We start from the raw sequence: 19,789 nt of genomic DNA on the forward strand, positions 1-19,789 counted from the left end.
ATGGTTTTCTCTCTCTTCAGCCAACAGTAAGTGGTGTGCACACACATGTACTGCGATGGACAGCTCACCTCTCCACCCAGCTCTTGTAGCTGGGGATGTCCTTGGCATAAAGCAGCTTGTTGGAGGGTGAGTCCTTCCCAAGGCGGTGTTCTGAGGTGGAGCAGGAGTCCATGAAGGTCTGGGCCACCACAGACAGACAGGCATCTGTGATGCTGCTCTTGTGGATATCAAACACAAACTGGGGGTTCTTGATCACATTCACCCAGAAACGCAGAGGTAGGCTGCAGGAGGGAAGAAAAAGAGAAGAAAGCAGTTTAGTGGCAAACTAACTGCAGGTTTTTCATTTTAACTTTTACATTACTGCCAAATAATAGTGCGTTAAGTGTGTTGTAGCCAATTTCCATCCAAATGGGTTTTCTGTAAATTTATTTGATGTTAAATATTCCTGGTGGGGGACGTTTCAACTTGTATTACCTTAACTGAACTTGTACTGCAAACTGTAAACTAAACGCTGACTGTTAGAAAAATTCAGAGAGCTAATGAGACATGTTAATGCACTCTGTGTTCGGCCTCCTGTCGGTAAAATTACTTTTGCATTGATTGTTCTGTTCCAGCTCAGTGACAGAAAGCTCAAATAGCCATTCAAACAGAGGAACAAAGAGTGTGAAGTAAAACAACAGTCTGTGTCCGGTTGAACTGTTCTGAGATTAAGTCCCCGTACGCCGTTTTCAAATTCGCTACAGCCAGCTAGTCAATAGGCATGAACATATTATTCGCCAGAAGGGACGAGGATTCATTCACTTTGCAAAGCTAGTACACAGGCCCTGCAGTTGCTGATGTGCTCTATTTGATGTGTGTGCTCAATTCAATAAAGCCTTTATCTTTAAAACCAGGTGGTGGCTGGCTCTCATTTTTTCAAGCAGAGTCCAGAGGTCCTCACTGGGGGCCGCACAGTGACACAGTTCATATTGCCTTGTTTGTGCAAGTGGGCCCTATTTTGTGCCTGTCCAGAATAATAAAAATATACAAGTCTGTTTATTTGCTGGGCTTGTTTCTGCCAAAATGAATAGATATAGGGGCCAACTTTATCTGTGTGTTGCAGTGAAAGGGGCTCAGGTGGTATTAAGAAAGAGCTGAGTGTTACTTGGCTCTCTGTATCTTTACTATTCTCTGGGCTCTGCACTTTTAGCTGATGTGGCAAAAATCAATCAGGAAAGACAATGCAGTCTAGGCTACACAGGAGTTTCTGTGTGTAGCACAACATCAAAAGGATGAAGGGAAAATAACACAAAAAAACCCAACAACCCTCAAATGCAATCATTTAAAATACCACCAGTGCTCCCCTATCATCCCCACTAAGCATTCATTCTAGCACAACCACCCACAAAGCCATTCAGATGTACAAACTAACAAAAGAGGATTTGGACTCAGGGGGGGACGACAACTCTGCATTATGACTTCAAAATTAATCTAAGCAAAGAATGTCATGGGATTAGGTGCGGGGATCAAAGGGATATTAACACTACTGCTGTGCTGCCTTGGTGGTTGACAATCTGCTCTTTCAATGGGGCACTTGATGCTAAAAATATGAGCCCCCCCACCCAAGCAATTTTGCGTGTTCAAAATGACCACCATTATAACATCTACATATTAAGCATTGAAAATAGGGAATGCATAGAAGTTCTGCAGTAAATGCATGCTGAGTAGTTTTAGGTGTTTGAATGATCTGGCTTTTTGGTCAGGGATTAGGTTAAATCTCAGCTGCCAAGATCAAGATCAAGGGCATCTCTTGTCCTCGAGGAATTATGCTGGCAGAGTCAGAAAAAAACCTTTTTATTAAAAAACCTGCATCCATTGATTCGTGACTATAATGTGCAGTAAATTTAAAAAAAAGTGTGATATAGGGAGAAAAACCCCCAGCTTGTTTACACAGTACTCTAATAGGAAGTATTTGTTACTATAAGCAACAGTTCATAGTAGTAGCTGTATTTAAGACATGGATTCCAATGTTAATATTAAAAGAAGGATTTAATAGCAACTGCTTTTTCCTAGTAGGAAAGATTACAAACCAGTACTGACAAATCATTGTAATTGTCAAGGAGTAAAAGGATCAGAGTACTGAAAGGTCTGTTTACTGTTCACTATCTTCAGTAAAAAGAAGAACAAGGAGTCCTGGTGTGGCATCACAGAGCCTTGATCTCAACATCACCATGGCACTCTGAGATTTCATGATCATACATAAGCAGTGGACCATATCCTAAGAAGAACTGAGAATGCTTGAACTACCTTCCGGCTAAGTGCTATGAAAAACTGTGTGTAGCTAAAACAATTACTTCTTTTTTAAAGGAGTTTTTTCTGTTTACTGCACTTTGAGTTTAATTGTAACACTATTATTATTTTAGAGAACATCACTTTAATTTTAGTACCTAACATTTTTGCACAGTACGATACAGCCAAGTATCCCCATAGCACCTCAGTAGCACATCAAACTGCCTCTTGCAGTTTGTACTGCTTGACACTTCTGACACACACAACCTCTGAACCTGCACTTGGCGTCCCGGTTCTGCAGAAGGGCCTGATGAATTTGCTTGCAATTGGCAGGCAAATGTCTCACATATGTTGCAATCTAGAGCATCCCATTGGAGGCATTACAGCACAGATAAGGAAGTGATCAAGCCTGTTTTTTTTCACACAGCAACCAAAAGTTTGAATCAAAAACTTTATAAAGGTGACCTGGATGTCATCTTTACATTTCCTTCAGGTTTTAGATAGTGTGGCTGTTGTACAGAATTAATGGAAATCTGAACTAAATTGTGCAGCTCTGAAGGGGAGCAGGAATAATGGCAAAACAAGTATTCCCAATCAGCCATTATACTGTAAAGGCATAATCACAATATTCACACTACAATATACAATTTAGAAATGAAAAGTGTTTTAAAATCTAATTTCAGTATGTATTGTGAAAGTCAAAACTTCTCTTCATAAAGCTAAAATAAAAAATAAAAACCTGATACGTCATATCTACAAATATTATGAAATAACATGACAGTGGTATAAGAAGAAAACTGCAGGCTGAGGGATGATTGAACAACGGGGTTATATCAGGGGACATACTGGTGGAAGGGAAACCCTAATGGGGCGGTGGGGGTAGCGGTGTGGGTAAGGGAGCTCTCCCTGCGGTTGAAGTTAATGGCGTGTATGATGGCAATGGGACTGGTAGGTTTAATGGAATAGGGGGTCAACTTTGTAGGAGCACTGGCATTGTTATTCTGTACCATCAGACAAAACGAAGGCTTTTGTTTTAGCCAACACTGCAGTCTTTTGAGATGACTAAAGGTCATATGCATACGCACACACGGTGAGAAGCATAAAGACACAGACGAGATATCTGTGGTGGTATCCGCACACACCGTGTCCAATCTAGGTGGCTCTTTGTCGTAGTGTGTTATGACGAATTGCTGTTCATTCACAGCCCTATAGTGAGAGCCCATTAAATGTCTAATTTAGGAGCAACCCATCGTGCTCTCATTAAACAATTAACACGAGCTGTAAATGGCCCAAGAGCACAGGCAAAAGAAACACCAATCTAAGCGACCACAGTGTAAAGAAAATATTTCTTCCATCCCTCTCTCCATCTCTATATGTCCCTTGATACACATCAATTTTTTCATCCCATTTCTGAGGTTATCCTGGGACTTGGGCTGAGTAATGCATGCTGGGATCTTGGCAGAGGCTAGGAGGCTAATGAGATATTAGTGTGCTTTTAACTCCCGCTGCGTTCACTTCCTTTTCTTCACCTTTTCATTTCTCTGCTCACCCCATTCTTGTGCACTGTTAGTTATCTAACCCCAACCAATCGTTAAAGGTGGGCTCACAGAGGTCAATATGGTCCAAATTAATCAGTGGATATTAATTTCGAGGTGTACTTGTGCACCTGGCAGTGTGCATTTGTCACTATCGAGATTTCTACAGTGACAGGCATTTTTTTTGGCCCATTTAGCCATGATAATAGATGGGAGACTCTTGGCAGCCAGTTGGATTAGCCCCTTGTGGTTGGCTTTAATGAAGATTACATGCCCCTGTGGTTAATGGATATTAGGAATGGAAGAGGCGTGTGGTGACACTTGGCACTGACGGGGCAAAGCCAGGGCACTGCCATGTGAAATGTGCCAAACTGTACTGCATGGAGTACCTTTAACAGCAGAGCAGAAAGCAATACCCATGAATGAAGCCACACTGTTGTACAAATAATTAGGTAAACATTCACGTCCATCAAAGATCCAGGTAACTGTCTCAGAGCAGAGCCCACTATGTCATGGTGTGTGTGTATGCACATTTCTGTGTCTGCAGGTACAGTATTTGCAGATTCAGATGCTGAATGTTGAACACACCAGTTGCTCTTCCATGTGTGTCGGACATGCGGGTCATGGATGTTGTGTTTGTCGGCCTGCTCGTCCAGGAAGTCAAACATGTATTTGATGGCCAGTGGCAGAGCGCTGCCTCGATGGGCCGTGCTGAAGATGGTCTCAAACAGGTCATCCACAAACTTCTGTAACGTACCCTGGAGTTGGAAAAGGGGGGATAAAAAGAAGTTTCAGGCTTCAGCAAATCAGCAAATGTTAAATCAATACTGCACTAATTGTAATTGTCTAATACATTTTGAAACACACCACTGACTACTATTGACAGAAAGATTGTCATAAACTTGGATATTTTTCTCTGTAAATTTATGAGTGTGCAGAGCATGTCACTTTGTCCCCTCGCTCCGATGTTTATGCATCTGACTCCGATCTCACAGACCCGGCCCCTAAATCTGCTTGCAGCTTTGATGGGAGAAATTGTTATTTCACAGCTGACTTTTAATAATATCTATGAACAGGAGGCGCATCTCCTAAGCCTCTTTGTGCTGCCGGATTAGCTCCCACACTGCACCATTGACCCTAATTTGATTTAATGTTGGCGACTTTAAGGAGGAGGAGGAGACGAGAGAAGAGAGACAGAGACTGAGAGAATCTAATCCTCTTGTAAAGAATGAGCTGATGGGATGCACGGGAAAAGGCGAGAGCGAGGGATGGAAATGAAACGACAGAGGTTTCCTATCAGAAAAGGATGCCATTGAGTGTGGCAGATGAGGTGTGTACAGGCACGGGCAAATAAAAATCCAATTTGGGTGGAGCGGGTGACCGAATCACAGAGTCAAGAGAGGTAGGAGAGAGAGTGGGGGGGGAGAGAATCCTGTTAGTTCGACAATCACGGCTATAATTCTAATGTGGCCCACATCCCAGACAGCTTATCCTTTTTCTATGAAGATGGAATCACATATCTCTATATCAAGCCCACGTGCCTTCCAAGTGACAGTATTAGCTGGCACGGGAGGAACACCTAGTGTTTTTTTGTGGTCACGCATACACAAGTGTACAGATACTAAAAACCTGTGTGCCTAAAGTGCTGAGGCTCTGACATTTTACGTCATCCTCTATCTCAAGGGGTGCACCAGTATCAACACTGTCATCATCACAGGGTTCTCTTGTTCCCTGGTGATGCTGAAACTGACAACACAACACCCCCCCATGACCATCTACCCTGTCATTAGACTGCACTCTAAACACAATGTGTCATCTGGATATTTTGATGCCGTCTGCCTCCACATTGAAATGCAAGGAAAGCAAACAATCACAACGTTGAGGATGGCAATGAAACGGGGAGGTGGAGACAGACACACACTCTCGAGTGTACAAGTGAGAGGAGAAAACGCAATCCTTCCCTGTGCCACTCCACACGTATAAACACATCCTGTACCCACACTCAAGAGTGTCACTGATGGAGCTAATATGAAAGACGTCAGTGGCGTTGCCAGGGAGAGGTATTTATTGGCAAGGTGAAAGCCAAACGCAGTCAATTACACTGCCTGTCTGCCCAATCATTTCTCACCAAGAGAGATGGCCAGCCAAGATAAACTGGTTATTTCACAAAAACAATCCATCTGGAAAGATGATGTGCTGTCTGCAGTCAAAAGCAACCTTCCTGCACTTGGGAACGGGATAATGGCAGGGAAATAGAGCAACTCACAGAAGCCGAGGGGCGACGTGTGCATATGTGAAGTTGTGTGGAGGACCATACAGTATGTGTCACGGTGACAGCTGCTCCATTTCCCACCCTTTCTTCTACTCCACAACCTCCAGGTTGTTTATAAGTTTCTTTCATATGCTGCTTATTATGCCCAGTTTCATACTCACTGTTACACCTCTTGTACCCTATTAGTGGATCACCTGAATTTGCTCATCTGAGCTGTTATTAGTTTTCCCAAGTACAATAATAAGAAAAAGTGTGTGAACCCATTTGGAATTACTTGGGTTCGGACATTAATCAAAGTCATAAGTACAGAAAAACATAACGCGTCTAAGCTAATAAGACACTAATTATTATCTTCTTTGTAAAAAAAAGTTCACCCACTAAACATTCACAACGTTGGAGGCAAAAGTAAGTAAAACCCTGGATTCAATTACTGGTCAAATCTCTTTGGCAGCAATAACCTCAAACAAGTGATCCCGGTCGCTGCTAAGCTACTTTAGCTCAACTATATTTATAGGATGTCTGATGTGAACAGCTCGTACGAGGTCATTCCACATTATCTCTGTTGGATTAAGGTTGAGGCTCTGAACGGGCTCCTCCAAAAGACAGGACTCTTTGCTTTAAGTCATTCTGTAATAACTTTACTTTAATGTGAAGGGTCACTGTCCTGCTGCATCGATCAACTTCTGAGCTTCAGCTGTCAGACAGCGACTCTGGTATTATCTTGAAAGATTACCTGACCAAACTTGGGAGACTTGGAACCATTTTGTCAGTTTGTCAGTGTCTTAGCTGGCCTCAATTGATAGGCAGTTTGGCAAACTGTGGACTGATAAGTATCTTTACTCTTTAAAATAACTTGGTAACCCTTTCCCGCTTAATGTAAATCAACAATTCATGACAATAAAATTTCTGAAATCACTTATTAAGAAGCATTGCTGAGTTCAGTAGAAGCCTCTCATAAATTGCAAATTCTAGATGTTCAAGGTTTAAGTCAAAGAGCTCAAACTCACACCTCCAATTGAGTGGTTGCTCCAATAGCTTTAAAATTAGGGAGAGGTCTACACCCTGTAGGATGCAACGACTGGAAACAATCACCAACAGATGGTCAGACCCATATATTTACGCAGCGAAAGTGGGTCCAGTAATACCAGGTTAGATTGGACAATTATTTAAAACAAATAAATGCTGATAATTACAAAGAGTTACTTTTTTTTTTTTTTCCTTACCACTGTTTACAGTAGAAGCTGCTGCTCATCTAAAATTAGGCTTACCCAAAGACTCAGTTTGTGCTAAGCGAGAGAATAAAGGACCAAACAACAAAAATCTGGATTTCTTTGCATGTTATCTGGAGGTACGCTGATTTCCCAAACACGTAGCCGATTAATATTGAGACCTACGTAACACATCAGTTTCATGTGATCTGCTCATCAGAACACATCCCTGCTTCATCTTTCTATACCTGTTCATTGTAGATGTTTACTGTGTATGTGTGCGAGAGACACTCATTCACACGTTTTACCCTCCTGCCTTTGTGTATTTTCATTACATTTGCAGAACTAATGTTCTTAAGTGAACTGCTAAACACAGGCAGGCAGTGGATCAAAAAAAAAACTAACAGAAATATGTCTAAATAAAATAGATTACAGCTTAAACATTTCCAGTTCGTAGCCTCCTTCTTTCTTTTACCTTGCCTGTGTGCCTGCCTGCGTTGCGTCTGATAGAATGGATGTCGTGATGAAAAAAAGAGGGACAAGGTGCTTTAGGAGTGGATTGTTCATTTGCATTCAGCTGGTGGATCAAAGTCACATTTCCCTCCAAACTAAATTAACTTTTTTTTTTTCCTTCTTAGGGGTCCATTGTCGCGAGGCACAGTCAAAGAGTCTCATTTTATAGCCATTTCTATTTCTGCCGGATCTTTTTTTTTTTTTATTACAAAAAAACCTGAACTCGCTACATGGGTCCTTATTTTTTTAATTTATTTTTTTATATGCTGCCTCAATGCAACAGTAATGAAAAAAGAAAACAAAAATGAATATCTACTTTCTCTTCCTCACCTGAGGGGATAGAAGAATACATTTGAATAATGTTCTCCACTGAGATGACTCATGCAATGTAAACATGAATATCTAAATAAAGTGAGGGTTTTCTGAGTCATCATAACACAGAGAGAAGGTTACATTGACCTTTTAACCTTTAGCTAGTAGTTAAAGATACAACTGTTGGAACGAGACACTTATTTTTGCTGTTAGATTGTATGTCCTGCAAAATTGTATAGATGCAAAAATATAGTCAATTTAGAATAAGGAATTGGCTGCATCATGACCAGCTAAGAGGACTTGCTGTCAATCAAATCATAAATATCACCAAACAAAACATGTTCTCTGACTGAGATGACTCACCTTGGTAGCCAGAAGTCGTGTCAGGTAGATCTCAGAAACCATCTTGCTGCCGCGGTCGCCCTCCTTCTGGTCTCCGTGCTCATGGTTCTTGACCAAATGCCAGACCTTCACCCCGCTCTCCAAGTCAGGAGTGATCATAGGAGTACGGGAACGCAGGCTGTCAGGGCTTCCAGTGTACTTTATCATGTTCTCTGTAAAGAACAACATGCTTTAATGCATTTAGGCCTGATATAACTTACTTAAACCAAACTTTAAAGAGCCACAGTGTTTGTTTTAGCATCAGTTAGCCTCCAAATGGTTTGTAACTTAATAGGATGATTTATAATGTGACTTTATTTTATTAATAGTTGTGTGCTCCTAAAAAAATCTGAAAAGTAAATAATATACAGAATTTTGTTTTGAGCATGAAAGAGAAGATACTGAAAAGAAACATGGTACATTCAAAACAGCATCAGAGCAGACTGAGAGCAAACAAATGAACGAAATAAAGATACAACCAAAGAGGCAAGAAAAGGCATAACCTGCAAAATAGAGGTTTTTGGCTTGAGGCTTCCAATTTACAATCTGGGAGATTGGATATGAAACTTTTAGAAAGTCTGCATGGTTAATTTTTCATGGCTTCTTCTCCGAGCTACAAGACACAGTATTGCTAGCTGACACAAAATCGAACAGGTGTCAGAAGAGATGAAATATGTATGGCCCACCCAATGGTTGGAGTGGCGATGACATTTCCAAACACATGGCTCAATGAATGTTTACACAGTGTGAAAAAAATTGATCAGTGGGTGCGGTTTTGAGCAAGGAGTGGGTGAAAAAAAGAGGAGCGATTTTCACCGTGACAGAAATCAATCTGTCCAGAGAGAAAAGCGGGAGGTGTGAATGGAGGAGAGAGTTTGGGGGGAAAAAGAGACAGCTGGAGACATAAGATACATTGTTTGTTTGTTTGTGTGTGTGTGTGTGTGTGTGTGTGTGTGTGTGTGTGTGTGTGTGTGTGTGTGTGTGTGTGTGTGTGTGTGTGTGTGTGTGTGTGTGTGTGCGTGTGTGTATCGACTGCTCAAATTTGATCACAGTAGGATCAACTGAAAAATATTGTGTGTCCTGTTGGGCTCTTCAGTGAGCGTTATTTAACTGTAGATTTGTTAAACGACCTTCAAACCAACTATCCTCTGTGGAGCGAGCTGTCAGTTTGGTATTACTGTCATTTTTGAAGGATTCACATGACAAGTGTGGCACCAACTGTGAAGCTTTTGGGGTTACGTGTTAGCTCGGCCCCTGTATAAAGGCAGAAAAGTACAGTCACTTTGTATTAATTACTTATTCAGGAAGTTAGAAAGCTGAGGGTGAGTCAGTCAAGGAGACACAGGAGAGAGATTTCTGGTCTATTCTGATCCAGCTTCACACACATACGCTGTTATTTTTCTGATTCTTTTTTTTTTTTTAATGTCCTTGTGGTTTTCGATGGAAACATTACATCAAAGATCAAACACAAGGGTGTCTCCTTTCATTCCCTGACTCAACATGTAACGCAGTGTTTATGTGAATCTTTGAACTTTTTCCCACAACTTTCTCTTCCAGCTCCACCCTTCCTCCCGCCTCCTCGGCAGCTACATTAAATTCAGTCTGGTCTCTTTCTTCGTTATTTGGCCATTGTACTCAAGGAGAGTTCAAAGTCACTCTCAAGCACCACACCAGTTGTGAAGTGCATCACACTTGCATTTGAAGTCTAAAACATAGCGGAGGGAGATATTCCTGGCATCCTCTCCTTCCCTTTTTCTGCTTGCAACACTCACCTTGTCCTATCTGGTCTAATTTGGTGCCCGAGAGGTGAGGTGAGACCATATGGAGATGAGGCAATGCTAATAATGTGGCACCACATTTGAAGTGTCTGAAGTGTTTGTGACCAGTGAGGCTAGCCCTTTGATCAGGAAGCTAACTTGATGATTTTTGCAGGTTCAAGGAGACATGGAGCAGACGGACAGGTGGAAAAAACACACTGGCACATGGAAGGATGAGAGGACACACTTTGGAGTCTCGAGAGGCCAGAACAACAGAAGAAAGAGTCTATTTGGTCTCTTTATGTTTTAGACATCCTTTCAACTACTCTAAATTGTGTCTTGTCTTTTCTCTGGCTGTCAGTGTTGACATGCAGGGTCCTCAAGTGGAAGCATCCACTGCTGTGGAATCAGTTAATTTCTACCCGTGTATTTGTCCCCAACCCTCTCTAAAAATGTTGTATATTGAAACATATTTTATATGTCTTTGGACTGACTACACATTTTTTTCAAATTGTTTATTATTTAATTTTTATTATTTAGAGTCAGGCTTACATGACCTGGCACCGGGTTGACCAGAGCCACATCCATAACAGTGTCAATTCAACTAATTTAAATGACACACACAGGTCTGGTTTCTTAACATTCTGTCCTAATATCTAATATGAATATGACGTGGCAGTATTAAACTATATTGTGAGCACAAGAGACATACATGTAGTTTGTGTGCCTGATGTGGGAAAGCGGCTTTCTGGTACAGATGTACACAAACAGGTTTTCTTACCGTATTTACTTGCAGAAGTTCGAGACACAGTGGAGTTGTTTACTGAATTATAGGCTGTAACTTGCTTGGGAACCAGAGCCATGACCGCATTATCAGGTACCTGAAAACAGACGGACACATACGTATTATGCAAATTACTCATCAAAACAAAAGCCATTTGCAGACTTTTTTTTTTTTTTTTTTGCACAGGTGCAGATTTCTGACACAACCAATCAGAAAAAACATATATCACAATGTTGCTGTCATTTTCTAAATTTCCCTCCATATATTCTGGTCTCGTGAATAAACACAGAATATCTTATTACCCTTACGTGCTTTGTTCAGCCCACACATACATATGATGACTGACAGGGGGAGGGAGAGCTTAGCAGAGCTTTGTACAGGCCTGTGTGAGAGGGGACATCCCACAGTCTCTATTCAATAATACCTTTCCTCTGGGGTCGGGTAGTGTGTGTGTCTTTGACAGAGTATGAAGATGTGAAAAATCAAGAAGTGTGTGTGTATGTCTGCGTTGGTCTATGTGCAAATAAGTGTGTGTGTGTGTGTGTGTGTGTGTGTGTGTGTGTGTGTGTGTGTGTGTGTGTGTGTGTGTGTGTGTGTGTGTGTGTGTGTGTGTGTGTGTGTGTGTGTGTGTGTGTGTGTGTGTGTGTGTGTGTGTGTAAATGAATGAATAAGTCAATCGTGCACTCCTCTTTCCCCAGTCTGCCAAACAGGATTCAATTAACACAACTGGGATGGAGTTTGTCCCAGCCGTGCCCCCACCCCCTATTCCCCCCCCCCACACACGCACTATACCACTATTTTGCATAATCTGTCTATGCTGCAGGGTTAATTGATGTGATCTTTATCATAGTGTGGGCGTATGGGTCCAGAGGGCTTGAGTTCACATATATGTTTGTGAGCTGGGGCATTATTAAGATTGTGTCATTATTTCACCCAGTCACTCAATCTGCTCCTCATGCATAATATGTTTATATCATTGTAAGCAGGAGGCCCACATGGCAGATATTATTATTCCTTTGTGGCGAGCCCCACACCTCTCCAACACCCTCAAGTATTCACCCTGATCACTGCTCTTACATGGTGAATCAAATTAAAACAAGCAATAAGACATAATGAAATGTGAAAAGGAGGAGTGGCCTTTGAGGAAATAACATTTGGAGAATAAAGGCAGAAAACAGAGCCCCGTTTCCTGAAAGAGAGGAGGCGGGGGAGAAATGTCTCATTATGGGGCAGAAAGATCAGATATAGAAAATGCCAATTTTTTTTGCCTGTAGCTACGATGTGATACTATCCGGACCAAGGAAATCTAACTTTTCATTTAGTTTGCAAAGCAAACTGTCACACTGTAACTGAAGGCTGAGTGGGGTAGTTTGCTTAGTAAGAGATCAAACCAGATTAGTGTAATAAAGGAGAGCAGATGATTCTATTCCGCATGTCTGGTTGGTCATATTAGCTTCCGATAAGACAAAAAAATACTTCCTGAGACCAAATGTAGTCGCACATCTGGGTTTTCAGGAGTGGCATCAATCAATATAGTGCATCAATGGATTTGATTATCATGGTAACAAGATCTTCTGCACAATGATTTAAAGGCTTAACCCTTTGAATCCAAGCCACAGCATTTGAGTGAAATAAAGTCACGAACACAAGAGTGGAAAGTATGGCGCTGCAGATGCCCTTGACTGAAGCTTCAATGTGTTTGCGGTGTCCCCTCCCTTTCTCGCTCTTTGCTAGGCCTCTTGACAATTTCTGAGTGGGTGGAAGTGTTTTCTTTCTTTCTTTCTTTTTTTTTTTTTTTTTGTCTGTCAAGGATAAGGTGCCCTTATTCCCCAGCCGGGAAAAAAATGAATTAACTTCTATCTTCATTATCTTATCTCCGATTTGAATCAGCTCCCTAATCCATTCCGCCCACGCCTCACACTCCCAGCCTGTTGACACTCGCAGCTGCTGACATTTAATTTAGGCACCACGCAAACTGCACTTGGAGGGGACAGTCGCTACTTGCTTAGCTGCTCCAGTTATTAACAACATATTGACAAAGCAGGTCTGTTTTATCCTCACCGACTCATTCTGTTCAGCTGGATGGATAGTCTGTACTCATGTGGCACAAAAAACACCTGCCGATATGTGTCTCTCTGCATAAGTTAATTTGTATGTTTAATGAGTGACCTTAGTAGTTTGTCCATTTGTCTTTATTTGACTGGTTATCCAGACCATTCTTTGTGCTATGAACTCTACATGTGTGCATGCAAACGGTACTTGATGTGTCTCTGTCCGCTGCTGTGTGTCTATGCCAACACTAATCAATTTCAGAAAGGAGACCGCACTTGGTCAATGGATCGGATTTTATCTCGAGCCCTCTCCACACACGCGAGGGACTACTTCTAAGTGTCACTGTGTTGTTGGTCCCCTCCTAGCCTCACCCTGTTTCATTCCCCTCTGCCTGACAGATACCTTGTGGTAGAAGTGTGTGAGAATTGTGTCCTTGTCTGTCAAGTACTTGTACCACTAAAAGTGCCTTGGCTGAATTGTCCAATAGGTAGTCCGCTTGAGAGGAAAAGGTGGAGGCGAGTTGAGAGGGCATCAGAGACAGCTAGACATACTGTAGATAGTGGGATGATGAGTGGTAAAGAAGAGCGAGGCTTATATGAATAAGAAAAATACCTTTGAAATGTCCAATTCCAAATATCAGGCATTTGTGCTCTGTATTACATTGTATTCTTAACATGTCGGCTATGAATTTCAGCATTGTTTGTGTACTTTTGCTGTTGAAATGCAATGAAAAAAAAGATCTATGCCGTTCTTAAAATAAAGACGTAATCTATCAACACAAGCTTCAAAGAGAGGATGACAAGTTTATGCAGCTGTGTTTTGTTTAAATTCTTACTCTGTCGGATGTGTAATTTGAAAATTTAGAAATATTACAATCAATATATTTCTGCCGATGTTACTTTGAAAGATTTTTTTTTTTTTTAACTTGCATACACATGTCTATAACTGTACAACACCATAGAAAAACACAAACCCTCCAGGAAACATATTTAACTGTTAAATTATTGAGGCTTTATTTTGGGCAATGTAATGACTTTAATGCAGGTTGCAGCTGTCTGCATTTTTCTGTCTACAATCATTTGCGTACCTGATAGTGGGCCAGCATGTTCAGTCTCTTCCAGTCACCTTCAATCTTTGTGGTGACGTCCTCATCCTGCAGGATCATACGTTGTCCTCGACCCTGACGCCATTCTGCAATTAACAAACAGGAAAAAATACAAATCAAAATGGAGCATCACTCCACTGACCATAATTACTTTTTCCTCTCGTTTGTTTTATCTGCCAAAGATATTCTGTTTTCACTCCCTTTGCCTTCCCATATAATTTGGTGCATTAGCTTTGTGGTGTCAACCAGTAGTTTTAAGTTAAAATATAAAAGAAATGATGTGTAACTGGGAGTAACAACAAGCTGAAAACATCTGATAGAACTGGTTTTCACTGCAGGCCACAACAATAAGGCTTGTACCTAACACTGTTAGTCACATTTCTAACAATTCTAACTTTAGTTTGTAATTCTCAGATGAAAACATGAAGCACATCAGAAAAAGCACCAAACCAGAAGAAAAAAAACAAAACTTCTTTCTAATCAATGTTAGACAAGTTATTCCTATCTTAAACTTGAGCTATTGAGTTTTTTTCTTTGCTTTCTTCAAAACAGTCATTTTACATTATTATGAAAAAACTGAGTGGATAAAAAAAAAAAAAAAAAAATCTTTGGAGAGGGGTAGAAGAGAGAGGCGAATAAATGTAGAACCAAAAGAGAAATGGCTCAAATGCGAGACAGTAAAAAGAGAGAAGTTAAATTAATCACCCCACTCTACTCTTTTTAGAACAGATCTCTCCCGCTTCGCTCCTTTCCATCTCTTTTGCTGGTGCGATCGATAGGTGTGATTACGGTTGCCTGCCCAGGGCTTGTACACTTCCTTTTCCATCTGGAGCACTGGCCTTTATGTTCTGCTCTCTGAAGGCACTATTGGTCCCTGCTCTCCCCTTGTAAAACTCCCATCTACAGCTCTAAGCCCTTTGCCTAGCTGCTCTTAATGTTGTTGCTGGGAACTTCTGCGGAAGCAGACCACACTCAGAACCACAACAGTTTGCAGATAAAAAGACAGTTGCGAAGCTAAAGCAGAAACTACACCCAAACACTAGTGATCATCTGATTTCCATACTTTTCAATGAGCAACTTCCAATGCACATGACCGTGTCTTTTATTTAAACAACAGGAGGGCATTAACATGACCTTGCAACCAAATTACATCTGCACTACATATACACCAGGCGTCCCACATCTGTGCAACCTCAGCACAAAACAAAACAAAAGCTTTAATAGAAACATCTCTCAATACCCCAGCAACATTATCATAAGTAAAAAGGGAAACCTATCTTGAAAAAAAACAGGCAGATGATTCCTCTATTCTTTTTGCGGACATCATGGGCTTTATGAATACGTTATTGTGTCTGTGCTCCTCGCTGTGCTCCCCAGTAGCGTCGGCCACTGTCATCTCCTATTCTGATCACAAACAGCAAAACAAAGCGGCAATCACTGTGGTGCATGATGAGGCCCTGTCTTTGGAGGATCCATCCGAATTGTGTTAGCATCTGAAAAATCTGCAGGAAATAAAGATTCTCCTGTTGTTTTTGTCTATACAGTACATCTTCCTATAAAGATGCAAATGAGCGCCCGTCTCCAGTCAAGGCTCAGTAAACAAATGGAGAGCGAAAAGAAAGGCAGGAAGGAATAAACAAAAGAATAAACTTGGTGTGAAACCAGAGCAAAAGGAGATCATTCATATTCCAAAATCCAGTGGTGTCTAATCATGGAAAAGACTCCTTGTCTGTGTGTATTTGTGTGTGTGCACTTGCTTTATGGACTAAAACAGCCAAGGAGATGAGGGCTTTTGGGACTGAATGGAAGTTATTGGTAAAGAGAAAGGCTGAAGGTGACGGATGTACTCAACTGAGATTCATTTGCAACCGGCAACATACACAAAAAACACACACACACACACACACACACACACACACACACACACACACACACACACACACACACACACACACACACACACACACACACACACACACACACACACAGGGCCGAGCTTCTTTGTTCTTAGGCCCTATTTTCACTGGTGCCCTGACCGTGGATTGCAGCATAGTGGAATTAAAAACAATACCGGTGATATCAACACTCCTGGACAATCTGTCTCAGGACAGGTCTGCCACAATCCCATTATCCTTATCATCTTTTGCAATCAGTTTGTGTATATGAGTGTGTGTGTGTGTGTGTGTGTGTGTGTGTGTGTGTGTGTGTGTGTGTGTGTGTGTGTGTGTGTGTGTGTGTGTGTGTGTGTGTGTGTGTGTGTCAGGAATCATGAAACCCACTGGTATTACCTGTAAGCGCAGAACACCTCTCTGAAAGTTAAAAAGTGTGTCCAGATAACAACACAATCAAATGCATGACCTGTTTCCACAGAAGAATTCCCATCAATTTAAAAAACACGGAACCAAAACCTCCTGATTACAAAAGCATGACTTCAAATACAAAAAAAAAAAAAAACAGGTATGAAAGGATATGTCAAACATGTGCTCTCATAATTAAGAGATAATTTTATCTTAATCTGTGCAGTAAATTGGATGCATTCTGTAAATACAGCACTGAAAAAATATTGTACTCCATTGTCATGTTGTGAGTTTTCCTTTACTCATTGTCTCTCTTATACCCACAATCATACAAAGAGAGTAGCCAGCCAGCTCACTCCAATTTCCAATTCCCGTTCGTCATAAAACAATAATACAACAACACACTCTGCCCAAAGGGGGCCATAAAACAATTTCATCCAGGAGTGTCATCAAAAGGCTAAACCAATCTTTTCACTTAGCTACCACACAGACAGATTCCCAAAGGTATGCACTCAGCCCATCTTAGATGTGGGGTTAGTTATAAATACGCTATTACGAACACACAACAGGGGCTTGAAAAATCCATCTGGCAATATTAAACCATAAAAGAAGCATCGTGCATAGTGAGGAGACAGCCTGTAGGTATTGGCAGGCCAACAATCACGGTTAACAATATTATGCTCACTTGCATTCATGTGTGCACAGGTATTGTATACCCACACAAGGTGTACTAAAACCCCTCAACACTAGATGCGTTGCCAAGAAGGTATAATGCTGCATCCTGTTTTTTTAATAAGGGCCCATTATTACATTACTAGGAAGGAAGGAAGGAAGGGAGGGAGGGAAGAAGAAAGAAAGAAAGAAAGAAAGAAAGAAAGAAAGAAAGAAAGAAAGAAAGAAAGAAAGAAAGAAAGAAAGAAAGAAAGAAAGAAAGAAAGAAAGAAAGAAAGAATGAAAGAAAGAAAGAAAAGTTTTGTCGGGAGGAGATCACTGAGCATCTCAATTGATTAGCTGATCAATCATCTGACTCAGATGCAAGTCGACAAGAGAGTCGATCGATGGGAAGTTTGGGGAGGGGGGGAGACCAATCTCTGACATCTGAGCCAACAAAGCCAGGGAGTCAAATCTCCTGAGGCCGAAAAGAAAGCTACTTCCCTATATCTAAGAAGACTTGTACTTTTTAAGAAGGGCTGGGTGGAGTGGGGAAGCCTTTCTACAAATCGATGGGTGACTAAGTCCAGTCTTTCTTTTCCCAGGCACATAAATAGGAGAGACTGCATAGATAGAAGTGTTTTGACAAGCTGTACAGTAACTACAGGAATGAGAGGGAGGCTGACCTCTCACCAACTACAAACCTTAACTATAGAATAATACATCATCAGCCAGTGGACTACATGGAGGGAGGTAAAGAAAAGTTCCAGTAAATTTAACCCATTTAAGAGGACTGCTTTTTTCCTCACAATTCTTATAAATAACAAGGCAAAGATTCATACCCAGGTCCATGTCAGAGGCTTTGAGGCGGTGTGAATGTGGCACGTTCTTGTAGATGGCATCCAGTATCTTCTCCTTCACCTGGCTGATGGTGTCGCAGTTCAGTACCTTAACCTGGATCTCTGGACTCTTCTCATTCTCTGGATGTATGCAGTTCACCACCTGCAGCAGAAATATGTACAGGACAGACACAGTGAGTGGGGGGCTCATGGCAAGCTAGCATTGACTTTTTGTTATATTCTACATGTGGGACAAGAATTTTTCCAAGTTGATTTAGGATCAAAGGTGTCCTATATCTACTGCATATTTCAGCGTGTGTGTTTTGTGTTCATAATTTTGATTGCTCTGTGGATTGGTACTCAATGAAATTGCAAAAATGTTGTGCTCGCCAAAGGGTCGGTGTGATAATTGTAGCAAAGGAAAGATCATTCACTATGAAAACTGCTCTTTCCTCAGAGCTTGAAAAGAGACAGTAATGTGCTACCTGAACTGATGAGCACTAAAGCAGCTAATTATAATATTATCATCATATTCATTAGATCTTACAGTACTGCCTTTGGGTGTTGGTAAAAATATCTGAAGAACAAGATGAGCATATTACATAAATGAGAGAGCAAATATATTTTCTTGTCATGTACGTATCATCCCAAATGTGTATGTCTACATGACGCATTAAATTCAAGCTTCCTTTTAAATATTTTCACCTTAAAGCATAGTTTCTACATTTGTATATCGCCAGTAATGGAGCGGAGAGCGGATTATTGGTTATTATTATTCCTGGGCATTTTTAATCCAACAGCTCGCCATCGATATTGAGACATTATGCGACTCAATAGTCCCAGAATGTAGAGAACAAACTGAACTGACACTGGAATGAAAGACAAAGAGAGTAAACAATGTCTGAGTTTCCCCCTGCAGCAACAATCATGTCACAATGGAGGGAGGACAACAGACAGATTTGGGAAATAAATAAGAGGTTCCAGACGGAGAGCGCTTCATCGCCTCTCTGCTTGTGGTGCAGACACATACACATGCATAGTCTATGTCCTTCCTACTCATCCCAACGCCCTGCTCTTTTCCCTGACAGCTCCAGTCTCAACAGGAAGTGAGGTCGCCACTCCTGTGTCCCCTGCGTGTCAAGCGTGACAACGACAACTTTGTGTTCCGATGCACATCTCATGACCGACCACCCATAACCACCCCTTTTCTCTCCTCTTGTCCCTGAAAGCATATTAAACGTCCCTTTTTAGCCCTTGGACCCCTGGGCGGGTGAACCCCATACCAGCGTCTTGTAGTCAATCTGTTGTCTGATGAGCTTGTCTTCACTGAGCGAGTAGCGTGCCTCTCCTGTGATAGAGTCAATGGGGCCTTTCTCCATCTGCTGCTTGATGGCACAGAAGAGGGAGAAGAGAGGCTCGCCTGCACACTCCTGCAAAGAGGTTTGGAGAGAAAAGAACATTTGGAAGGAAACTTTGAAGGTATTTCTGCACTCAGCTCACTGACAACATAGTTAAATAATGTCTGCAAAATATCTATCTCAAAATGTTGTTGCTTTTGGTTATGTTTTTCCAGACTACTATGTTTCAAGTGTTGCTGAGTAAGACTTACAATGCTCATGTCTCAAACACTATTGTTCCCCTAAAGTAATGGAAATTGTACTACCAATCAAAATACAGTACAAATTTTGCTGTAATGAGGCTGGAGTTTTGGGAATGTTTAATGGATAAACAGTGAAAAATGCCATAAAATAATGACTCTTGTAGCCAACTAAATGTATAGTATCATTCATCTATCCACAAATTAGAGAGTACAAA

At 41.3% G+C, this 19,789-nt stretch overlaps 1 protein-coding gene across 1 annotated transcript in view; it reads right to left on the bottom strand.

The window, feature by feature from the left end:
- The window catches only part of plxna4 (plexin A4), a 234,879-nt gene that overhangs the window by 7,544 nt on the left and 207,546 nt on the right, over positions 1 to 19,789 (bottom strand). The window contains exons 24-30 of the mRNA XM_069700337.1: positions 19,258 to 19,404; positions 17,978 to 18,137; positions 14,170 to 14,273; positions 11,028 to 11,127; positions 8,472 to 8,662; positions 4,392 to 4,561; positions 69 to 281 (exon numbers count right to left, since the gene is read on the bottom strand). Of these exons, the coding sequence (XP_069556438.1) occupies positions 69 to 281; positions 4,392 to 4,561; positions 8,472 to 8,662; positions 11,028 to 11,127; positions 14,170 to 14,273; positions 17,978 to 18,137; positions 19,258 to 19,404 (1,085 nt within the window). The remainder of the gene's footprint in view (positions 1 to 68; positions 282 to 4,391; positions 4,562 to 8,471; positions 8,663 to 11,027; positions 11,128 to 14,169; positions 14,274 to 17,977; positions 18,138 to 19,257; positions 19,405 to 19,789) is intronic.

This window comes from Brachyistius frenatus, unplaced genomic scaffold, assembly GCF_029030835.1.
Source record: "Brachyistius frenatus isolate BFR_SWC_R1_liver_20210118 unplaced genomic scaffold, ASM2903083v1 Contig_33, whole genome shotgun sequence".
NCBI lineage: Eukaryota > Metazoa > Chordata > Actinopteri > Embiotocidae > Brachyistius > Brachyistius frenatus.